Source organism: Parasteatoda tepidariorum, chromosome 3 (genome assembly GCF_043381705.1).
Source record: "Parasteatoda tepidariorum isolate YZ-2023 chromosome 3, CAS_Ptep_4.0, whole genome shotgun sequence".
Lineage (NCBI taxonomy): Eukaryota > Metazoa > Arthropoda > Arachnida > Araneae > Theridiidae > Parasteatoda > Parasteatoda tepidariorum.
The window spans coordinates 11,905,122-11,929,377 of record NC_092206.1 but is presented as its reverse complement, the minus strand read 5'-3'; the positions used below and the strand labels follow the sequence as shown (position 1 = coordinate 11,929,377).

At 32.0% G+C, this 24,256-nt stretch overlaps 1 protein-coding gene across 1 annotated transcript in view; it reads left to right on the top strand.

The window, feature by feature from the left end:
* The window catches only part of LOC107449361 (A-type potassium channel modulatory protein KCNIP1), a 136,352-nt gene that overhangs the window by 74,237 nt on the left and 37,859 nt on the right, over positions 1 to 24,256 (top strand). The window contains exon 4 of the mRNA XM_071179066.1: positions 8,239 to 8,309. Within this exon, the coding sequence (XP_071035167.1) occupies positions 8,239 to 8,309 (71 nt within the window). The remainder of the gene's footprint in view (positions 1 to 8,238; positions 8,310 to 24,256) is intronic.

Sequence of the window (24,256 nt, the reverse complement as noted above, 5' to 3'; positions counted from 1 at the left end):
TCACGTTGCCTTCAAAAATTGGTAATTCATTTGCTGGCTGCATAAAATGGAGTACATAATATTGGCTACATAATATTTTGTCAGTTTAATTAATTAGGGCCGGAAAAAAAAGTAAGGAACTGAAGACATTTTGATAAATACGCGATTGCAGTTGGAAAAATTACGTTTATACAGAAAAAAGTAGGTAAATTTGAAACAACGATTTCTCATTTGAGTACTAATTCAGCAAATAAGCTGTTTTCACAAAAAAAAGTGTAAGAAACTGAAAAAAATAAACTGTTTACTGTTAAGAATTCAGTAAATAAACTGTTGTCGTAAAAAAAGTAATTAAAACAAAAATTTTAAGTATAGTTTTATGCCAGGAACTTAAGAATTTATTGCCCAAAAACAATCGAATTTTTATACCAATTTTATATTTACATCTTTTATATGTGGCATTTCAAAACGCAAATATTTAAGTTTTCCAAAAAAGAAGAAATTCGAAGACGGAGATTAAAACAATCTTTTACTCTTCTTCTGTTGGATAATTTATAACTTATTTGTGATATCTCTGATAATTTATAACTAATAATTATTTCGAACTACACAAAATTAATGTCATATATGAATTCCAAACTTCTTTGTAAAAAGAAATTCATCCCAATCGGCAAGTGACACTTCTGATATCTTTCCTTAAGAGTGGACGGATGTGCTAATTAGTGATTTTCAGCAAATTTGCTTTTAAATTTTTTTTGTTTTGTTTTTTGTTATTTGGCTGAATTACTATGATTTCTGTATACGAAGATATCGCTTTGTGCACTCTCATTGGACAGAAAAACCACGTGTTTGCATTAAAAAACAAGAAAGATCGACAATATCAGCTTAAATCTATATCGAAATATTTTATGAATTTTATATTGATCCATCATCCATACAAAATTAATGAACCAGTAAATTATTTATTTTTTTAAAACGAAATATTATTTTTTTTGTGTTTATCTATAAACTATTTATCCGTAATAGTTGGATCATGTGGTATTTATTCATCATCACTGTTAATATTATTCTCTATTGATAGTGTTTTTTATTTTGATTATTATTTAAATTCAAAGACTTCTATGCGATAATTTCAAGCCTTTTAATAATAAAAATACGTATCGGACAAGGAAATATCGCTATCATTATCAATATCTATGTATCTATATTTATCGAATACTGTTATATCATGATCATTATCGATAATATAACAAATTAAAAAGATAGTATCGCAATGCATAACGATAATTATTGAATACGATACTGTTGTGAGATTTGTTATTTTATTTTATTTATTTATATATTTATTTATTTTATTTTATTTATATATTTATTTATTTATATATTTANACGGAATAGTTTGGATGTATGACCTTTTATACTGGATTAGTTAAATATTTTTTAGTTACTTTTTAATATTTGTAGCCTCTTAAAATTAATTTAATTTTAATTGTCCAGTATAATAAACATTTTATTTATTTATATATTTATTTATTTCGTTTTATAATTTTTTTGGTATACGAAATTCGTAACCAATGTAAAAATTATAAATGTCTTAAAATGGAAAATTATCACAATATAATTTGCAATATAGATCATTAAACGTGATGTTAAATTGCAGCACTTTCTATAGGGAATAGGACTAGTCGATATATCGCGTAGTGCAATACATATCCGAGTTTTAATACATCGATATATCAAGAAATATCGATTAACCGCAGTGATCGTCAAGCCGATAGTAGCTGTTTTCGTTTCAAGCGGTGCATCAGATTTACGACTTAAGCTGCCGATATAAGAAGATGCTCGTGATTTATTGATATAACGATTTAGCATGTGAGGATCCTTGCTTACGCTAACGCTGTTAAGCGTATGACAAAAGCAATTTTGCTATGTTCGTTTTAAATTTTGAATAAGCAAGCGTTGAATAAGTCGCGGTTTCGTGCGTGAATCGCTGTCTGAATGTAGAACGCAATGAATTTTAAAAAAAAAAAAATTTGCACTTTTTTTCGAGATTTTTAGTGGAACTGCTGTTATTTAGCGATGGCTGTGCATTATTTCTCCAAGATTTAACAGCATTTCTTTTAAGTAAATTATTTTTTATAGGACTTCTGCTTTTTTTTTTGAGATAGCCCTACATTATTTCGTCAGTTATTTTTCTTTCTGGATTTAAACAAGTTTCTTAAGGAATAATTTCAGTAGAACTTCTATGTTACTTTGCAATCACTATGCATTATTCGTTCGAAACTCATCTATTTAAGAAAAAAAATATGTATAGAAAATTGCCATTAGTGCGACTTTTTTTCCCCCATTTTAGTGGTACAGTTTAAACAAGGATTTTTAAAATTTATATTTTGTTATTTAAAGTTTGTTTGTTTGTACTTTTTTTTCTTTTAACAATTCTTTCAATGCACGTAAGTCTAATAATTTGATAGCGTTTTAATATTTTTAAATCAAAACATCTAAAGTCGTTTTTATTTTTAAAAAATTAAAACGAAGCTTACATTTATTTATTTGATATTCGGCCATTAGTTAATTCAACTTTATTATTTGTAATAAAAAAAAATCCATTTTTTAATTTTTATTTTAAATCGTTTATACTAAAATCAAGAGTATTTTGCTAATTTTTTAACCGTTTTTTCTTAATTTTTAAGAATTTCTCAATACATATGAGTTACTTTCTTTTCTTTCATTATTATTTTTTTTAAATTTTTAATTCTTTAGATCTTGAGCTGTTTTCACTTTTGAAATATTAAAGAAAGTTACCCTTAATTTTTTTTTTTTTAAGAATGTGGCTGTTACTTAAAAAGAAAAATCTTTTTTTAATTAAATAAAAAGTTAAGCAATGTTTCGACGACTTAAAACTTGAGTTAGTTAAATATTTTGTTAGAAATTCGGTATATTTTGAAACTAATAAATTTAAAGTCAATTTTATTTTCACAAAAAATACGTAAATAAAGCAAAACTTACATTTATCTTTACTAAACGTATGGAATTCTTGACCATTAATCAATACATGGTAAATAGATAGAAAAAAATCCAGTGACGTTNCTGAGTATTCCATGAGAAATAAATACGTTAGACGTTATTTCCTCTTTAAATAATGCTAGAATTACATTCTAATTAAATTGTTAATTTAGGGTCTGTTTGAGATATTAAGCCTCATAACAAGAAAATATTTAAAAAATTATTCACCTACTTACAAATTCGTAACATTGCCCACCTCCAAAAAACTGCACGTCCCTGGCGGTATTATTGAATAGGAGATAAAAATAATACAGTACTAAACTACGTTTTAAAATTTGGGATTAAAATTTTTTAACCATGATTAAATGGAAAGTAACGTCATTTAACACGTAACACTACAAATTTACTTTTAAATAATTTTACTTTATTTGCAATGAAAAAGGCCAGGGTCTAGAAATTTGATTTTCACTATGATAAGAGGCCAGCCGATCATAATAGTTTTGCAAGATGGTGAGTTCCTGATTCGAACCTTTGAACTCCGTCATTAAATCTTCAGAGGATTCTTTACGAACTGTTCCAGTTAGTTACTTGAGAGAAAGTACTTTATGTCAAATTGGATTAAGACAGACTTATAGACCCCTTCTGGAACTGATGTCTTTTTTTCTCCGGTGTTATATCTTATCTTCATCCTCTCTGTCTATTTTCGAACTAATTGTCAAATCTTAAGTTCCATCATACTCCCTGTTCTTTTTACTATACACCTCGGTAGTTTCAAAGTTCTAAATCTCACAAATTTTGTGCAACGAAAGAAAATGTAACGTAAAATAACGAAAGAGAGAGAGAGAAAGAAAAGAAATAGCTAAAAAACACACACTTAAAGTTACAAAAACTCTTTAAATAACTTAAATTTTAAAAAAAACTCAGTTTCAAGTTCATAAACAAATATAGCCCTTTTAGTATACCGAATTTCATTTCTGTTGCACTGCTGCGGCCGGTAGAGGGTTTCCGTATGGTATTTTTTTTTACAAGTTTGACTGTTAATGATTTTCACAAATGATAATTTTTTTTATTCCATTGTTCTTTCTTTTTCTTTGCACCTTTTTAAATTTAAGTTTATAAATCACATAATTTTTGCGTAGCACAACAAAATATAACGTTGAGTATAACAAAATAAAACGTTAATATAACATCTAAAGCTGTTGCGGCAGCCCTCACGCTTTTCTTAATTTAAAGATATACATTTTAATTTTTATTCCTTAATTTCAATTTTATTCTTTAATTTTAATATTTATTATTAATAATAAATTACTTTCTTTAACTTCATTTGCGGAGAAGGAGAAAAAAAAAATGGAGGGAAAGATATTCTCTCTTAGTAAGCGTGACTGATTGAAAGAGACCTTCAATGAAACGAAAGGCCATGTCTGACTTGTACGAACACAGGAATTCGAAGGTTACATGATCTTTTCTTTCGTGAATATTATCATTATCTTAACTTATTTTCGGGAAAACACCTTCAACATTCTAAAAAAGAACTTCTGATATTTATTTTAGACTCTTTTATGAAATGATTTATACGAAAAATAGTTTCAGGGTCAGCTGAAACGGGAGGGGGGCAAAGGGGTATCCTCACATTTTATAAATAAAGGAGCATAAGATGGTTAAAAATTACGAGCCACATTGCACCAAAAATTGGTAATTCATTTGCCGGCTACATATAATGGAGTACATAATATTAGATACATAATATTTTGTCCGTCCAATTAATTAGGGCTGAAAAAAAAAGCAGCTGAAGAAATTTTGGTAAATACGCGATTGCAGTTGGAAAAATTACGTTTATACCAAAGAATATATTAGGTGAATTTCAAGCAATGAATTGTCGTTTGAGTACTAATTCAGCAAATAAACTGTTTTTGCAACAAAAAAAAGTGTAAGAAACTGAAAAAAATAAACTGTTTATTGTTAAGAATTCAGTAAACAAACTGTTATCGTAAAAAAATAATTTAAAAAAATATTTTAAATGTAGTTTTATTACCCAAAAACAATCGAATTTTTATACCAATTTTCTATTTACATCTATAATATTTGGCATTTCAAAACGCAAATATTTAAGTTTCTAATAAAGAACTTCGATGACGGAGATTAAAACAACCTCTTACTCTTCTTCTGTTGGATAATTTATAACTTATCTGTGATATATCTGATAATTTTTAACTAATAATTATTTCGAACTACACAAAATTAATGTCATATATGAAATCCGAACTTATTTGTAAAAAAGAAATTCATCCCAATTGGCAAGTGACACTTCTGATACCTTTCCTTTTAAGAATGGGCGGATGTGCTAATTTAGTGAAATTAGTAAATTAGCTAATTCAGTGAATTTTGTTACTTTTTTGAATTACTATGATTTCTGTATATATATTTTTGTGGACTCTCATTGGACAGAAAAACCACGTGATTGCATTAAAAAACAAGAAAGATCGAAAATATCAGCTAAAATCTATATCGAAATATTTTACGAATTTTATATTAATCCATCATCCACACAAAATTAATAAACCTGTAAATTATTTAATTTTTTTAAACGAAATAATATTATTTCTTGTGTTTATAAACTATTTATCCGTAATTGTAGGATGATGCGGTATTTATTCATCAACACATTGTTTATATTATTCTCTATTGATATTGTGTTTTTTATTTTGATTATTGATTAAATTCAAAGGCTTAAAAATAAAAATTTTGCTCCTTTGTTATAAAGTATTTGCTTGATATTGCCTTATTATGAACTATTTTATGATAAAAATTAGTTTTCTAATAAAGATCAGTTTTTTTTCTTCCTTTACACCAGAAATATTATTAGGTAGGGGAGAGGGGGGCACATGTGAACAATTTTTTTTATTTCTTCAATTTTCAAAAAATATCATCAATTTCTTACAGTAAAGAAGTCCATATGTTTAAATAGTCTTTTCTTTAACTTATGGAATTTTTTGAGATTTTTCAATAAAATATTTCCTTACTTTATGATATTTTAGAAAAATGACTTCAATTGTTCATATGTGCCCCTGTGGGGGACACATGTGAACTTTCCTGGGGCACATATGAACAAGATTATAAACACAAAGCTATCATCATATTTCAAAGAAAGCAATCCTTAATATGACAGATACAGATACACATTATACTGCAGGGCATGTAGCTTACTATGTGAATTTAAATTGTACAACAGTACTGTCAGTAAGAAAAAAAAATTCCGCTGTACAATAATTTTTCCGCAGTTGGGTTTTTGGCAACTTCATGTTCCTCAGGAGTTGTAATGGGTCTTTTTCTGTCTTTGCTAATACTCTTTCATGCTTTTTTTTTTATTTTTCTATCTTTTCACTTGTAGCTTCAGCAATTTTATCTTTCTCAGGTGTATCAGTTAATATGCGTGATGCATTTAATTAAAAAAAATTAAAAGAAAAAATTAATAATTAACAAATTAATTATGGAAAATTAAAGAATAATTATTTTAATTGCATACATATTTTTAAAACTTATAATATCATGAGGATAATAATCTTAATACTATGTAGGGGCACAGGTGAACTGTTCACATCTGCCCCAAATGTTTTGTTCACAAGTGCCCCCATCATCTTTCCTAAACCTAACTTGAAAAATAAAGAAATTTTAATTGAGTAAAAAAAATTTTTTTTCTTCATGAACTTACCTGAATGTTTATATAATGGTCTGCAATAGTTAATTTTAGCTTATCAGTTGATTTATACTATACTTTCACATGAAGAAGCGAGTGATTATAATATATACAACACCAGCTGATACAAAGAAATTGTCAGAATATAACAACAAAATGGCTCATTGTTCTGAAAGTTTTGCAGAGAGGTAGGACTAGTACTGCCATCAATTGAAAATTTTGTAAGATTTTTTATTTCAAATCATATTGGTAAAACATACCATGTTCACGTGAGCCCCTTGTTCACATGTGCCCCCCTCTCCCCTACTTATCAGTAATAGGGACCATGATGTTAAGTTAACCAACTTACACGAACAATGCCAGATTCTGGTCCATATGGGTCACTGGCTAACGATAATGCACGTAGGAGCATCAAATGCGATAATATCAAGCCCTTTAATAATAAAAATACGTATCGAACAAGGAAATATCGCGGTCATTATTAATATCTATAGCTATATTTATCGAATACTGTAATATCATGATCATTATCGATAATATAACAAATTAAAAAGATAGTATCGCAATACATAACGATAATTATTAAATACGATTCTGTTGTGATATTTATTATTTTATTTTATTTATTTATATATTTATTTTATTTTATTTATTTATATATTTATTTTATTTTATTTATTTATACATTTATTTATTTATTTTATTTTATTTTATTTATATACATATATATATTTATTTTATTTTATTTATGTATTTATTTGTTTTATTTTATTTATTTATATATTTATTTATTTATTGTATTTTTTTTATTTATATATTTATCTATTTATTTCATTTTATTTTATTTATATATTTATTTATTTCGTTTTATTTTTTTTTTTTGGTATACGAAATTCGTTATTAATGTAAAAAAATTTTTTTTTCAAATTAATTTAAAAATTTTTTTTTTCAGTGTATAGTTACTTTTGTTTGATTTTAACCTATCTTTTTTTCAATTTTAAAATATTTCTTACAATACATGCGATTAAAATATTTGGAGAGAATTTTATTATTATTTTTTAACCATTAAATATTAAGTCGTTTTTAATTTAAGAAAAATTTAAAACAAAGCTTATTCTTGATTTTCTTTTTTTTACTTTTAGAATTCGGTCTTAACTAAATTCATCTTTATTATTGTAATTAAACAATTAAGCAATTTTATTGATGTTTTAAGAGTATTCTTTATAATGAAATATTTTTTTTGTCAAATATTGATTATTTCTTTTAGTGATTTTAGATTGATTTAAGGTTTCTGATTGTGTAGACTTGTTTCAAATCAAACAATATTCAAACGTGTGTTATATCGCGATGTCTTACAGACGAAATATCACGATATAAAATGTCTCCTATATCCCAATCCTGATAGGGAGCAATGTTCTCGATTGAAAAAGCAGTCTCTCCATCACATGTTTCCTACAACCATTCTTAATTTCCTGAAAATTGCAGAGCTTTCTAACATTTAATGTGATAGAAAATAATTCAGTAAAGTTCATTTTCTAATTGCATTTTTTCTCTTTCTTTTCTAGATGCGTCTCTGTATGCTCACTACGTCTTTCGGACCTGCGATCAGCAGAACAATGGTACAATTAACTTTCAGGTTAATATGAAACATTGTTTTTGAATATATATATACATATATATATCCTTATAAAAACACGGCGACAATCATTGAGCTTTATATGAAGTGGAAAAATATATATATTTTTCAAATTGCTGGCAAGATTCGTTTAAAGCTTGCCAGCTAAGTGCAGGGAGGGCAAGTTGATTTTTATGTTTATCGCTGTGAATGACCGAAATCGGTGGTTGTTGACTTCCACCGATTCATGTTGACAATCACATATTCACTTTGATTGATTGGTTGGTTTCGTATGCTTGTTTAGGCAGAGGGGTGCGATTGTTCTTGTTTTCCAGTGGTGCCATCTATGGCCAAGAATTCGACTTCTGTCACACCCATTCGCTGCACCCGTTTATAGGGCGAACCCATTCATACATCCATCCACAGATCGTAATTTTTACCTGAATCAGAGAACGATCGATCTCCAATCCAGTACCTCTAGAGGTATTGATATTCACTTTGGTATATGTCCGAAATATATACAAGGTCTAGTTAAGTGCCACTGCCCAGTAGGCCCTACATCAATGTTTTTTAAGGTTCAGTGCCAATGCCCGGAATACATTTAACCGGTACTCCGAGCACTGGTGTTTCTCCTAATCTATCCTCATCAGATATTAAAATAGCGAATAAATATAATATCAATGAATAAATTAATATTAAATCGGATATAACAAATATTTTGGACATTCACCAAAGCGATCATATGATTGTTGACAATTCACCGGTGAAAGTCGACGTTCTCTTGATTTCGATCATTCAATGTAACATGTACACTCTAATTGTTGTTAATTGTTTATGGATATTGTCAATGTCTGAGCTTGAGCCGCAATGGCTCAGGGGATAGAGCGTTCGCCTTCCAATGAGGCGAACCGGGTTCGAATCCCATTCGATATGAATTCCGCATCCGGCTTTCACCGACCTCAGTGCTAACGTGATATATCCTCAGTAGTAGACGGATCATGGGTTAGAGTCCCCTTGTCTTCAAGCTAACCATGAGAGGCTCTCGTGGTCTTCCTCTCCATGTAACACAAATGCGGGTTAACTCCATCAAAAAATAAAAGTCCTCCACGAAGGCAAAATTTCTCCCACCACTCGATCCAGGAGTTCCCTTGTCTTCTGGATTGGGTTCAAAATTACAAGGCTACGGAGTTGAATATTAGTTGTCGTAAACCCATAAAATTGGGTCGGCTGTTCAACGACAGTTACAAAATGAAATAAAATGTCTGGGCCTGTATTGAACACTTGAGCGCGTTGGGGCATAATTCTAAAATTCGTTCGAACCCGATAAGGGAAAGCTGAGAGCGGAGTAATAAAACTACTGTAGCATTTACATTTTTCGTAGTGTAAAGAGCTACTTTTTGAAAAAGGTAGTGCAGTGATATAAAAAAAGCACTTGTATGTATGTTCGAACTCACGGTAAAACAAAAAAGCACTTGTTAGTACCAATTTATTACTGTTAATGTTTGTTTAGTGAAGAAATCATATTCAAACACAATTCATATTTTGAGTCTGATTGGACTACTCTTACGAAAGTCCGCTCGATGTATTTCAATGCCTGGTTTCTTAGGACAGATCGACGATGCAAAACGTTAGCTTGAAGAGAGCGCTAATCTCTGATTGGTTAATTTTTGAGTCATTGAACGCTTGTCAGCTTGAACGGCAACTGCCGTCCGAATCAACTGCAGTTGGATTACAACGTAACGTTAACGACAGAAGCAATGGCGGACAACAGCAACATTGAAATCGGCAAAGACTTTGATTTCGAGGAGAAATTAATCTTTGAAATTAAGATGTTGTTGCTGTTGTTCATTTACGTCGCACTAGAGCTGCACAATGAACTATTGGCGACGGTCTGGGAAACATCCCTGAGGATTATCTGAAGACATGCCATCACAATTTTAATCCTCTGCAGAGGGGAAGGTTTCTCTGCCTTGGTAGCCCGACAAGCTGCCGGCGAAGTCAAGCACTTTACGTTAGAACAGTTTAACGAGAACCAATACCGCACACCCTCGGTCCCTACGCAGACTAATCAAAGTGGTCACCCACCAGCACACTGGCAGCAACCCGTGATGCTTGACTTCGGTGATCTGCTGGGAACCGTGTCTTAACGATCAGTTCTCTGCGGGACCTGAAATTAAGAAATAACCTAATTTGTATAATGTAAAATCTGAATCTTGCAAAAATTCCGTGCTTAAAAACAATCTGTGGTTACAGATTGAAAGGTCATTTTCCCCCCTCTAAAGCACTGGTCGACAATAACACAAAGTTCTATCAACAAGCTACAAAATCAAGATAAATATTTGTTTATGTCATTTTACAGGACCAAATTGTCATTTTACAGGACCCGTCTGGCCAAAATGATTTTCTCAGTATGTATTGCATTAATTTCTTCAAACCTTTTTAGTAACGATAATAATATAAAAAAAATTAAAAATTTACTCGAATTATGTGTTTCTAATAATCTTGGCTTCACCGGTTACCCCCGTGGTGCTACGAACAAACTCAGTGCCGGTCACCGGTGACCCCCATAGCATTCAACGTATTAAACTTATTCTTTTTTTGTTGAGAGAGGCAGGGAAGATGGAAAAAAAAGCAGTGAAAAACCTCGTTTAACATCATATTATTTATGTATCAAATCATATAAATTGGTAATTTTAAGCAAAAACATAAAAATAATAAAGAGCGTAAAATCTTTATCGAAATATGACCTACATTATACCCTAAATTATATGAAGAATAAATTTTGGATCGATAAATAAAAAATACTGCGAATACAGCGCAGACGTTTACTTGTTTGGCCTTGCTTGGCTAACTATTTACTTGTTTGACTAACTATTCAACTTTGATTTCAGAGGCGAGTCATTCCGTTGTCTCATTCGACTTATGAAATTTCATTTGTAAACTGAATCATTTAACATCCTTAAAAAAATGGGGTTTTTTTAGAGCTAAAGTCAATAATAATAATTGAACTTCAATGATTTTTTTGTGAAAGTTATGACGAATTATATATGTTTTATTTTTTCAATCTAAGGGCTGTATCCATTATCCTACGCGAAACTTATTTTATTATAGTGTTGATTTATTTCATTTAATATAATGTGAATAATATTAAATGAATAATCCCAAGAAACTGGAGCGAAAAGTTAAAAATTTCATTAACGTAAAAAAATATGTAAATGGAAATAAATTCGACATGTTTCAAGCACGTTTAACGTCACGACTCATTCATGTGTAGCGAGAATCGGGAATGGCAAAGTTTACGCTCTCAGAAACAGGCACCCATTTTCAAGACTCGTTAGACGTGATGAGGGAAACAAAAGGTGGTTTGAGACAAAAAATTTATGGTTGCCAACAAAGAATTAAAAAAAAAGTGGAAAACAAGACTAGAAAAAGCATGAAAGCCAAGAGTGAATCATAGAATGCAACCATGACTAACAGCCATATGCGTTTTAAAATTTAAACGAAAGAAACATCGTTGATAAATCTGTAATCAAGAATGCGATAAATCATTCATTCCCCCCCACACACACTTTCTTTAAATCTTTTGAATAAATTCAATTTGAATAATGCCAAAATTCCTACCACACGTGACACATCAGCTCATCTTGATACCCAGGAATCTTGTTTTGTTCATATGAATGCAGATTCCCTTGTTAACGACATTAGTTCTTCGCCAATCTCCGTAGCACGTGAAAATGCATTTTTTGCCTTGAGTTGTCACTCTTGGACACTGCAGTTTTTCTAATTTTGTTTTTATATGTATTTAATTTTTTATTTTATTTTTCACTCTTGGGTACTGCTGTTTTTTCCAGTTTAATTTTTAACTTTTATTTTTCATTTTTTACTGGCAACTTCACATTTACTGTTTCAAATCACTTTTGTTTTCTTCATTCACACCTGGCGAATCTTTTGAATAGGCGCTTATTTTTGAGGGCTCGAAACATTCCAATTTTTATTACCATCTTTGTAGACAATAAAGTTTTTACCATCGAGTATACTTTCTTACATTTGGGTGGCGATCATTATTTTGGTCAGAATCTTATCCTAATCTTATACTGACAGAAGCAAGCATCTGTATATTACTATTTTTACAGGGTTCATGTGATCCTTAAAACATTTAAAAAACCGTCTATATTATAATTATGCAGCATCTATATTATAATTATAAAGTTATCTTTAACTTTAAAATTTCAAAACTTAAGATTATGTAACCAGATATTAACAGTTATTGAAATTGATTATAGAATGTTGTGCTGCTACCATTACTGTTTCTAAATGACCTCTGTTTAAAAGGAGACAATAGTATCAGATATATGTATGTAATGATGATAAGAATCGTAAATTACGTTTGTAATGAAATGAATTAAGCAAAGAAATTATAATAGCGATATTTGGTGATTAATAAACCCGACCGTAATTGAAAAACATGTTAAGCTACATTTTACGGCGAATTTACGAAAATCCGTAAGAAACATCATCCGTTACATCCATAACATTCGTTAGATATAAAAACATCAGTATGCTTTTCACAAATTATCTTTAGCCAAAATCACGTAACTCACATATTTGGATTGTGGGGATGAATTTATCGACCATGTCAACCTTCATTTATGAAAAGGTATCCCAACATAGAATCCAGTAAACATGTTTTATTGTATTAGTGAATTGGAATTACATTTTTGTAGTGGTAGATTCGCTACAGTACTCCCCCACCAGAATTATATCTGTGATAGAATTCGATGAACGGATTCTAGTTGATTTAATGCTGTTTCGTGAGAAGCCGGGAGAGCTGTATTAAGATCACCGTTCATTTTGAGTGCTGATCGTGAGAGCTGTATTAAGTTCACGGTCGTGGTCGCTCCTTTGTTGCCTTTAGCAGTCGAGTGTATACGTTGTACGTTATGTATAAACGAAACTGAGAAGCAACAGCGTGAGGAGGTGGATAATGTTGCATTCACAAGTAGCAAGTCAACTGTTCAGTGAGAACCATCCATAGAAGTAGGCGTGTTCAAATTAAAGTGGGCGTTTCTGTCAGCGTAGGCGTGTTCATATCGAAGTGGGTGTTACTGACAAGGTGGGCGTATTCACATCACATCCGGGTCACCAATGTGGGGATGAAGTTACCTTCATTAATGAAAAGGTACCCCAACGTAGAATCCAGTTAACATGTCTTATATACTAGTGAATTGGAATTACATTTTTGTAGAGGTAGATTCGCTACAGGATAAAATGAACCAACTTTTTAAAAAAAATTATCATAAAATATTCTTAAACATACATATTTCTATGTTTTTGAAATTTCACACAACATTCACTAATTTCTTCAATTACAGAAAAAAGGAATTATGGTTTACATTAAAACTTTTGAAAGTGCATTATAGTTATAATTTCTGTCAGATACTCTATATTTTTTTCCTGATCTTTGTTGTGGTTTGCCCTACAACTCTATATGAAATTCAAATAGTTCATACAAATTTTGTTTTAAAATAAAATTTTCGAATTTAAAAAAGTTAAAAACAATTTTATAAAAATACAAATAATGCCATACAAAAAGTTTCTGTGTACAAATACTAAAATCCTGGTAAATCATAAATCATTTGTTAATCGATTCAAATTTTATTTTCAAAGGAGTTGAAAACGAAAACAATCTTTGTTTTTTGGGGGCAGAAATCAGTCTGAAAAATGATGTACTTCAAGATATTTTTCTATTAGCTATTTAGAAAAATGTTTTCTTGAGCGAACACAAAAGGATTCAGCTTTTATTTTATTCTTTTTTATTGTCTTAACTTGGTTGCTTAGCAACGGAGAAACACTAAGTATTTTTCTTTTGTCAATCACATTATGGTTATCTTCACTTACTCCTCTTGCAATGGCGATATTGAGTCGGCTTTTTTGGGGGGACTACGTCAAATATATATATTTGGTGTTAAAACATACGACAATGCTAAGAAGCATATATCGCTTCTTAGCACACCAGTTATTTATCCAATTTCTTTAAAATTTTGTCTATCCACCTATTTTGAGGGTCAGGAATCAAAATATGACACCGAAAAATAAATAAAATCAGTTCCAGGGACATATTAAGGATACAAAGTTCGTATTTTCTTGCTTTTCAACTCTTAGAAATAGTTTTACGCCCATATTCTCACATAGTTTATCTGATACAATGATCTCTGAAAATACATAGACTCAAATAAATTCCAAATTAAGTATTGTGGGATAAATTAATTATGTTATTGAAAATGATGTAAGTGGGTGTTATAAACTTTAATTTTTAAGTGGAAAAAGATTAAAAATGTTTCGAAACTCTGGATAGAAGTAGAGATGGGATAAAAATTATTAATAATAATAAGAAGAAAAAAATATTTGTCTACTAAACACTGAAATGTGTTTGCTTTTCCTTAACTATTTGAGTCCCAAGCAGCGTGTTCGCGCTGTTGAGATTTTATGCCGAGAAAATGCAATACATTTCGAACATTGTGGACAACTGACTGTGAGTTACCGATTGTTGAAGTCGCGCACTCAGATTTACTGAAACACGTACATCACACATGTCCTTATAATGTAAATAGCGCAATTTACAACAGGTGGAATAGAACATACCTCTGGAGGTACTGATCCAGGAGTTTCACCTTGTCTTCTGGATTGGGTTCAAAACTACAAGGTTACGGAGTTGAACTTTATTGGTCATAAACCCAAAATTGGGTCGGCTGTTCAACGACTGTTATAAAATGAAATAGGTAGAATGATACTATAATAATACATTACAAAATAAACATTTTTCATTTCAGTGTTATCACTATCCTCTGAAGTACTCAAAACTCGTTGTCTTTCGCACTCTACAGGAACAATGTAGTCGTCAATAATATGATCACATGGATTTGTGATTATGCTCATAGATTTTTACTTTTCGATGATTCATTCTACCTCTTTAGGGGTCCACCAAATTTAAAAAAGTTAAACTGTAAATCTAGATTAATTTTTTACTTTCTTTTTGCGTTGCTTCGTCTAAACATTTTGAAATACGCAATTATTAACAATGAGAAACACTTACGTAAGAATACGTCCGATCGCTTTGCAAACTGCAATAAATGTGACGGTGGGATGAGAAAAAGACGCGTTACCAACAAATAAAAGAATCTATTGCTCCGATTCATCGACGTAAAATAAACAAAGCACTATCGCGTAGCTTTGTATTTTTCGACGTAAAATAAAACGAGCGCTATAGCACTGTTTGGGTATTCTCGTACTCATTTAGGGAAAGTGAGATAGCGCTGTTTTGGATTCTTCGACTGTGTTTTTTCCCCGTAGCAGAATCGTGGAGACACGGCGACATTGTCGCAGAACGTTACAGAATTCTCGCAGAAAGATTTTTCCTTTGGGAAATAAAAAAAATTTACTTTCCTTTACTGCTGAAATTTTCGAAAGATTTTATTTTTTCTTCAGAATTATATTCAAAGATGCCATACTCGAGCATAGGAGTGGAAAAAAATGCTTGTGATTTTTTTCTATTTTCATTTGAGAATAATGAAAAATAAAGAAGTAAAAAATTTGGTTTTTCATTTCTAGAAATTTTCGTTCTGCTTTTTATGCTGTTATTACTATTGATTGACATAGCTTTTAAAATCCGATATTTTAAATGCGATGTTATTTATTCTAACAACTGAATTCCGAAATGAAAACACGCATTTTAGTAAACCCTTTTGATTTCGTCGTCGCTCTTTCTTTTTCTTTACTACTGCTACGGATTTCGCGATTTTTTTATTATTACGAGTATTTTTAATGTGGTGATCAATTACAAAATTTGAAAAAGGAAATAGTGTGTTATACCCCTACAAAATTCGAGAATATCACCCATAATATTAGAGTAAAAAAATATTACATATTCAATTTAAAAAAAAATTTATTTAATCAAAAAAATTTTTGACGTTGAGGCTTTACTTTAACTTAGTAGCATATTTATTTGTTATTTTTATAAGTATCTTGCAGAAAGATATCAGTATTACAGAGGTATGTCGCAGAAAGCCCGAAAAAATTCTGATACCGCAAATGGTTAATGAACCAACTTTAAACTTCATCAATGAATTATTAAAGGCCAATTAACAATTATTGAGCTGCAAGAAATAAAAATAAAATTTGTCAAAAGCACAGTTCAAATATTTCGAATGAGACATGAAAATCAATCGAAAGTGTCCCATCAACCAATAAAAACTGCTAAAATATCTGTAGCTAGTATCACAATAACCAGTCAAAATCGCTGATATGTTATGACATTATTAAGCGCTCACGTGACGTTACCAGAATAATCAAAAACAAAACCACATTTCAGTTTAAATTAATCGTGTTTTTAACTAATGGCATATTTTAACACTTTGATGCATTTGATTATAAATTTTATTATTCAGTAAAACTCTTGTCGAACTTAGCGATAATCCAAAGATTTTCACTCGAAATCGAGATTTTAACGGCACTTTTCGAAGACCAATACCGCGAACTTTCGGTCCCTTCGCAGGTTGACCAGAATGGTCATTCACCCTATCACTGACCGCGGTTTGACTTCAGTTGATCTAGTAGTTACTGCATCGAGTCTGTTTGAGTAAACTATATTTTCAATATTGCCCCCCAAAAATGAGAAGAGATCAGAAGATCAGAACGACCTTGGCCATGGAACGCAGAATTAAAACATCTTCCCTCGAAGAATGAAGAAAGACAAAGTAACGTCTGTTCGAAAATTCTCATCACAACAAAAATTTGTTAACTTTTATATCGCAAACAACGATTCATAGTTAAAAAAAAAAAATCCGCCATCAACTTCAACACAGTCAATCATTGTTATCCTGTACTTGTTTTTCTGTAATTGTCCTTTTGTATTTTCTGACTTAAAATATCTGTAACTTTTAAAGTATATAATATTTTTAAAAATATTATATGATTATAATATGTTATGATCAAACTCCCACAAACATTTTGATTTAACTACGGAACAGGATATCGATTGCTCTAGGAGCTACAAACTACAAAATAAAAACAAAATCAAAATGCGTGCTACAGAATAATATTTCAAACTTCTCGTAAATTCAAAAATGTCATTTACTATGTCTTAAAGATACGAGTTATTTAGGGGTTTGCGATTATAAAGGGCTTGTTTTACAATATTAAACCACTCGATGCGTTCCCCTTACTTTTAATTTTTTTCCTTACATTTTATGATAATATTAATCGAATCAGCAAAATTACCAAAGTTTCAGCATATTAAACGGTAAGATTGTATACCTGATTTTATAAAATTTTAAAAGCTTTCAAAAATTATAAATTTCTTCGCAATTTGTAGTGGAACCGGAAAAAATCTAAACCAAAAAAAAAAAGTGTAAAACCAGTAAAAAATCTAACGATATTTTGCATAACTTGGGCTATATTAGGAAGTTGCAAAATTTGAATATTAGGAAAATACAAAAGGTCGCTGCTTTTAATCCATAGTGTAACGTTAGATTCTATGCAAACTAATATTATCTAGCGTAATACCATAATTTTATTTTGCATTAGTTTTGATGCTAGATGATATTAGATTTTATAATTTCTGTTATTATTTTTCGTTGCTTTTCTATTTTTAAAATGAGCAAGGGGAAGGTTTGAATGGTAATAGAATAATTCGGCTATGTAATTTTACTTAATTTTCTGTATTGTTGTGAAGCAGTAAAACATTGCACAATCTTTCTATATAAAAGAGAATGTCTGTTAGTCCTTTATAGACTCCTAAGACATTCAGCCGAAAAAGATGAAATTTGGTAGTTCGAAGGACGAAGCACTGTCGACACTAGACCATTCTAGGTCGAACCGTTAGAACGGGATGAGCGAGAAACGAAATGGAATTTTCATAGTAATTATCATTATTTCCATAATTCTTATAATTATTCTTATAATTATAAGAAGATATAAGAATAATTAAAAGAATTATTATTCTTTTTATTCTTATAATTAATATTATTTCTTCTAAGAACTTGTGCCGCATTGGTTGTTTCGACATTTTTCTGGGTAATAACGAACAGTTAGTTTGAAATGAAGTAAAACTGTCAAAGTAAAATATAAGCTTCTTACCAAAACATTTAGTTTTTGTCACTTTATCTGACACAAAAATACCAATCCAAAATTTTAGGTATTTTCTTGAAATTTGAATTTACAGTTATTCTGTTTGAACTAAGCAACAGTCTTTGCAGAAATGTGCAACTCATTGAATGCAATACATTGAACACGCATTGCATCGTAATTTCTGATCCGATAACCTTATAAAGCAATAAATTGTTCTCCCGGTCAAATGACCGTTTGTGGTAGAAATAGGTATACGACAAGTATTACAAAACAAACAAAAAACGAAACAAACAAAAAACAAAACAAAAAACAATAATAATCGAATATTAACTGTATATAATTGTTAAAAAAAGTCATGAAGTCAAATGTGCAAAAACGATAAGATGATCACATTCTCGATGCAAAAGTTCTTAACGGTCATTTGACCGGTTATCAGTGGCGTACGCAGAATTTTTTCAAGGGGAGTGTTCATAATTTTCTGAAACTACTAAAAGAAATTCGAATCTGTCATAAAGCACTATTATTTTCCTAATTTATACAGCTAGACAATTTTGACTTTTTTATTTAGACAACATTGTTTAGTTAAATTTTGATTTGATTTTTCAAGTTTAAGAACATAATGTAATATTTTCTCATAAAAGTTTAATGTCATATGGGTGGAGAGTAACACTTTGAGGGCCATTTTCACATTCATCAGATTTTGTTATGCTAAAAACGCTTTCTTCAACGGAAGTATCACATTTCTGTACAACAGAAAAACTTACATTGGTACTAGATGCTGTCACCTCACTAATTTCAGGTCGTGATTTTTTCTCAAAATAATTAAAAGTTGCTAAATTCTTGCGTTAAAAATTGTTAAATCCTTAAGATCCAAAATCAGCAAATATATGTATATATTGGCACAGAAATATCCGCTATGCTACCATCTCAAAGTTTCGAGCTGGAATGAATAACTTCAACGAGCACAGTATCTCTGGTATTGTTATTGATTTCTTCACTAGTCGAAATACTGGCGACGACGGGTTCGGCGATTGAATGAACTTTTTTGTTAACATAAAACAAAACAGATTTAGCGACAAGCTACGAAACACAAGCGGCAGAGATACTCCTAACTCCACTGTACTAACACCACCTCTGACTAACTCCACTGTATTCCGTTCCCACTTTTATATAATTTTTCACCGCGTCTCCAAAATTCTCGAATTGTCTCAAAGACGACGGAACGTCTAGGATTCCAGAATCATCGCGTAATGACCTCGCGAATGACAGCTAGTCTCAAAAACTATACTGGCAGGACAGAAAGGAACCAGTCCATAACAGTATCACGTGAATTTGGTTTCAAAAGTACAACCCTATTATAATAAATGTTTCTTCAGTATTCTGAGAAATACCGTGAGAAAAAAAAGTAGGCATAAAGTTAACAAAAATATATAGTCTCAAAAAATAATAGCTCGCATAATTTCTACTAAACTTTTTATTTTTGCCATTTTGTCTGAGCTCAAGGGGGGTGTTTAAACCCCTCCCTTGCGTACGCCACTGCCGGTTATGGTATGCTTAGTGATAAAATTGCCTGAACCCCTTCATGTGTGATTAAGGATCCTAGAAACGAAACCGAGTCTTGGTCTAGAACACATTTAGAAGCATTTAAGATAGTCATATTCGAGCAACCTTTGAAATACTATTCTAAGATGCGTTTTGTGTTCTTTTTCATCCTTCCTAGCAATTAAAAGGTCATCAAATTAAGGTATACAAAAATCTAAACCTGATATAATGGCTTATGTATTTCATGATTTATAATAGAATATGTATGAATGGCAAATATACATAGTACCAAACGGAATTGTTATTGGTGCCTTTGGTATATCTTCAGGGTTAACTGCGGTAATCACTACATAAATCTAAAATAGAAAAAAAACATCTTACCTTCGATCAGTTGGGAGCAATCCTGAATAAAAGGAATGAGATATGTGTCCTGAGAAGTAACTGCATTCAATCGGCGGTTGTCACCACAAAGTCGCTAGTCACTATTTGCTTTTCGAACCATATATAAAGGACTTCAGCAAGGACTTTTAGATGGACGTATAGTTCCCAGTTACATTAGGTAGAAAAATTCCTTTTTTGCTGCTTATTCCAGCTGTTCTGGTCGCATACTTTTAGGTTCAGCAAACACAGGAGAGAATGAAGCGAGAAACCAGAAGATTTGGTCTCTGTTTACCTAAACAGAAGGAATTTGTTAAAGTCGGAAACTCAGCCAAACTTTTTCTTATATTCTCTCAAAGGCTTAGAGAGGATAGTTAAATCTTTATTTGAACTCGGAATTCAGAAGACGAAAGCTTCGTATTTGCATCCATTAAGCAGTTGCGTCGAGTATCTCGACCAGTAAATTGAAATCAGTTTAAAAAATCAATGTAAATTATAGGCTGCTTAACATAGGCAACGATGAGTTTTCACTTAAATTGGCTTCAAAATTTAAATCTAAATCCAGTAATTTTGTTCCCTACGTACTGATTTCTGTAAAATTAGCAGCATACGGGTTCATTGCTGAGACAGCCTTACCACACAACTTTGATTTTGGAAAAACACTGACTTCAGCACATGCATTTACTAAAAATTTGATTTTCGTCTTGCAATCAGCCAGTAGTATTTCATCAATCTGAGGATTTGCTAGGGTATTAGTTAACCGCTTTTTTAGTTTTCTGAATTTTCAGTAGAGCCGGTGATTATAGCTGAAATTTGCATGGACTTTTGCAAAATTTTTTCTGAGACTCAGAACACAATTCATCGTAGGCACGATTCGTCAGGCTGAGAATCCATCGTTGCCTCAACTAATCGCAACGAAAATTCGTTGTTGTTGTTTCGAAAGATGATACCAGCAAGCCTGCTAGGTAAAGCCGCGATAGCTGAGAGGATAGAGCGTTCGCCTTCCAATGAGGTGAACCGGGTTCGAATCCCAGTCGATACGAATTCCACATCCACCTTGCACTGACCACAGTGCTGACGTGAAATATCAGCACTGTGGTAAACGGACCTCAGTGGTAAACAGATCATGGGTTAGAGTCCCCTTGCTGTCAGGCTAACCGTGGGGTTACTCGTGGTCTTCGATCTATGTAACGCAAATGCGGGTTAGCTCCATCAAATAGTCCTCCACGAAAGCAAATTTCTCCCAATAATCGATCCAGGAGTTCCCTTCTCTCCTGTATTGGGTTCAAAATTACAAGGCTACGAAGTTGAGCATTATTAATCTTAAACCCTTAAAACTAGGTCGGCTGTTCAACGACGGTTATAAATAAAGTATAAAAAGCATGCTAGGTGAAACCAAGCTAATTTAAGGCAAAAGGTGCGTTTCTTGTATTTCACTGAAGCCATCTATAACCATGAATAAGACTTCAGCCGCACACACGTCGCAGACTGTTAGTAGGGTGGATCTATTTATACATCTATTTATTCATCCACAGATCGTAATTTAGACATGGACAAAAGAATGATAAATCTCCAATTCAGTACCCTCAGAGGTATTTATTTGTTATGGGAATATGAAAGACTTTGTACGCCAACAGATCTAACGTGTACCAGTCTCCATTTACTTCACGGGAAGTCTTCGGCCTGTTTACATCGAACTCGCGACCTTTCGGACAAAGGCCCTACCCCTACCAACCGGGCTATTCCGGTCCTCACGATGAAAATTCGTCGTGGGCTCAACTTGTTGCAACGAGAAATCAACCCAGACATAATTAGTCACGGACGAAATTTGTCGTAAAGGCATTTCGTCGTGAGCGCAAATTGATTTCGATGAAATACATCTTAATCCAGCATTTATAACGATAAAATGAGTGTTTCTTCAAAAAACATCAAAAGTGTGAGCACTCTTTCATTTTTTTAACTATTTTGATTTAAAATACTTATCTGGAGTTATTGTCTGCAGATTGTAGAATTAGCTCGGGAAAGAAATTTCTAGAACAGAAATTGAGAGTTTTTGTAAGAGGAAAATACTATACCTTTTGACTCCTTTGAATGTTGACTGCCTCGCCCCAATGGCCCAAGACATGGTTCCCAATAGAACACCAAAGTCAAGCATTACTGGCTGCTGTCAGTGAGCGGGTGGGTGACCACTTTGATCAACCTGCAAAGGGAAAGAGGTTTTGTGGTATCGGTCCTCGTTAACTTGTACTACCGCAAAGTGCTCGACTTTGCCCGCAGACAGTCGGGCTACCGAATTAGGGGAGCTATCTCCTCTGCGGATGTTGCTGTTGTAGTTCATCTACGTCGCGCTAGAGCTAAAATATGGGCTATTGGCGACGGTCTGAGAAACATCCCTGAGGTGGATCCGAAAACATGCCATCACAATTTTGATCCTCTGCAGAAGGGATGGCACACATGCTTCGGTAGCCCGACGACCTGCAAGTGAATTAGAGCACTTTACGGTAGAACAATTTACCGAGGACCAATACCGCACACCCTCGGTCCCCACGCAGACTAATCCAAGTAGTCATCCACTCGCACACTGGCGACAGCGAGTGATAACCGTGTTTTAACGATCAGTCCACTTTCTTATTATTGCGAGATTTTTCTTTTTTGAATTCAAAAATATTGCTGCAAAAATGAAATTAAGCCAAGGCAAATTCTAATGAAAATATATTATACTACCAAAATATATCTTTTTCACTAAATTATTCTGAATGATAAGGACTAACCCTAGCAAACATTTTTTAATTTAGTGTTTCAAGCGAACATTGCTCATACCCCTTCCCCCTTGCAAACAAATCACAAAAAGTCACACTTCAGTGCTTTAGCAAATTTTGAATAGTTCCGAATTAAATATTTGGTTAGATTTTTAAAGAGAAAGTAAAAGTTTTTTCTTTGTCATAAATATATGTATGTACACAGAAACAGCAAGAAATTGTGCTCTTGTCGAATTGCCGCCACGACGAATTGTATCAAGTGACAAATTGAGCTCATGACGAATTGTCTCCTCCGCGGATTGTGCTCTCGTTGAATTATTACCTTGACGAATTGTGTAAACAACAAATTGTTTCCACGACAAATTGTTTCCGTGACGAATTTCGGAACAAGTAAGCTATAAGGCACAAAGTAATGTTAATAGTTATGCCTATGTTAATAGTTATGTATAATGAGAATGCTGATATAGTTAAGGAATTTGATTTGATTTTGGTTAGGTTAGGAACTAAATTATAAGCATTTAGTCAGATACTCACAAAATCTGTTGAATCGAAAGTCCTGTGGTCGTTTGTTGAGCGATACCATGTTTACAGGGATATGGAGAAATTTTCCTTCCACTTAAGATTTATGTCTAAATTATGGAAGTGGCTTCATGAATAAGTGGGTGCCAACAATCCGGAGGGTTCTGCGCTAAGTCACACATTCAAGCTAGCGGTAGTCTCTTGTCAACCGTAAGGCGCTCCCTCCAAAAAATTTTTAGTTCGCTTAAATATAGCGAAATACGCCAAAAAATTAAATTAACATTAAGGGGTCGAAACTTTGGAGCACTCTCCTGACCTATTGGGACCAGATTTCGGCTACCCCCTATATTCTGGGTGCCAGAAATCCGAATCCGCCAGGGGAAAAAAAGATATATTTATTCAGAGAAAGTACGCTATTGTGACTGATTTCGTAACTTAAAATACCGTCTGCACTTATTGATTAGCATATTTCAGATCACCTTCTCGAACAATTAAGATTGAGTCCTAGAAGGTGAAGATCCGATGTTTAGATCAAAAGTTATTAAGGTTGGTCCATTCATTTATTTATATTTTTTTGCGACCTGTACAACTGGACAGCGAAAGAAGAAAAAAATATTACAGTCGAACTCGTTTATAACGAGCTCA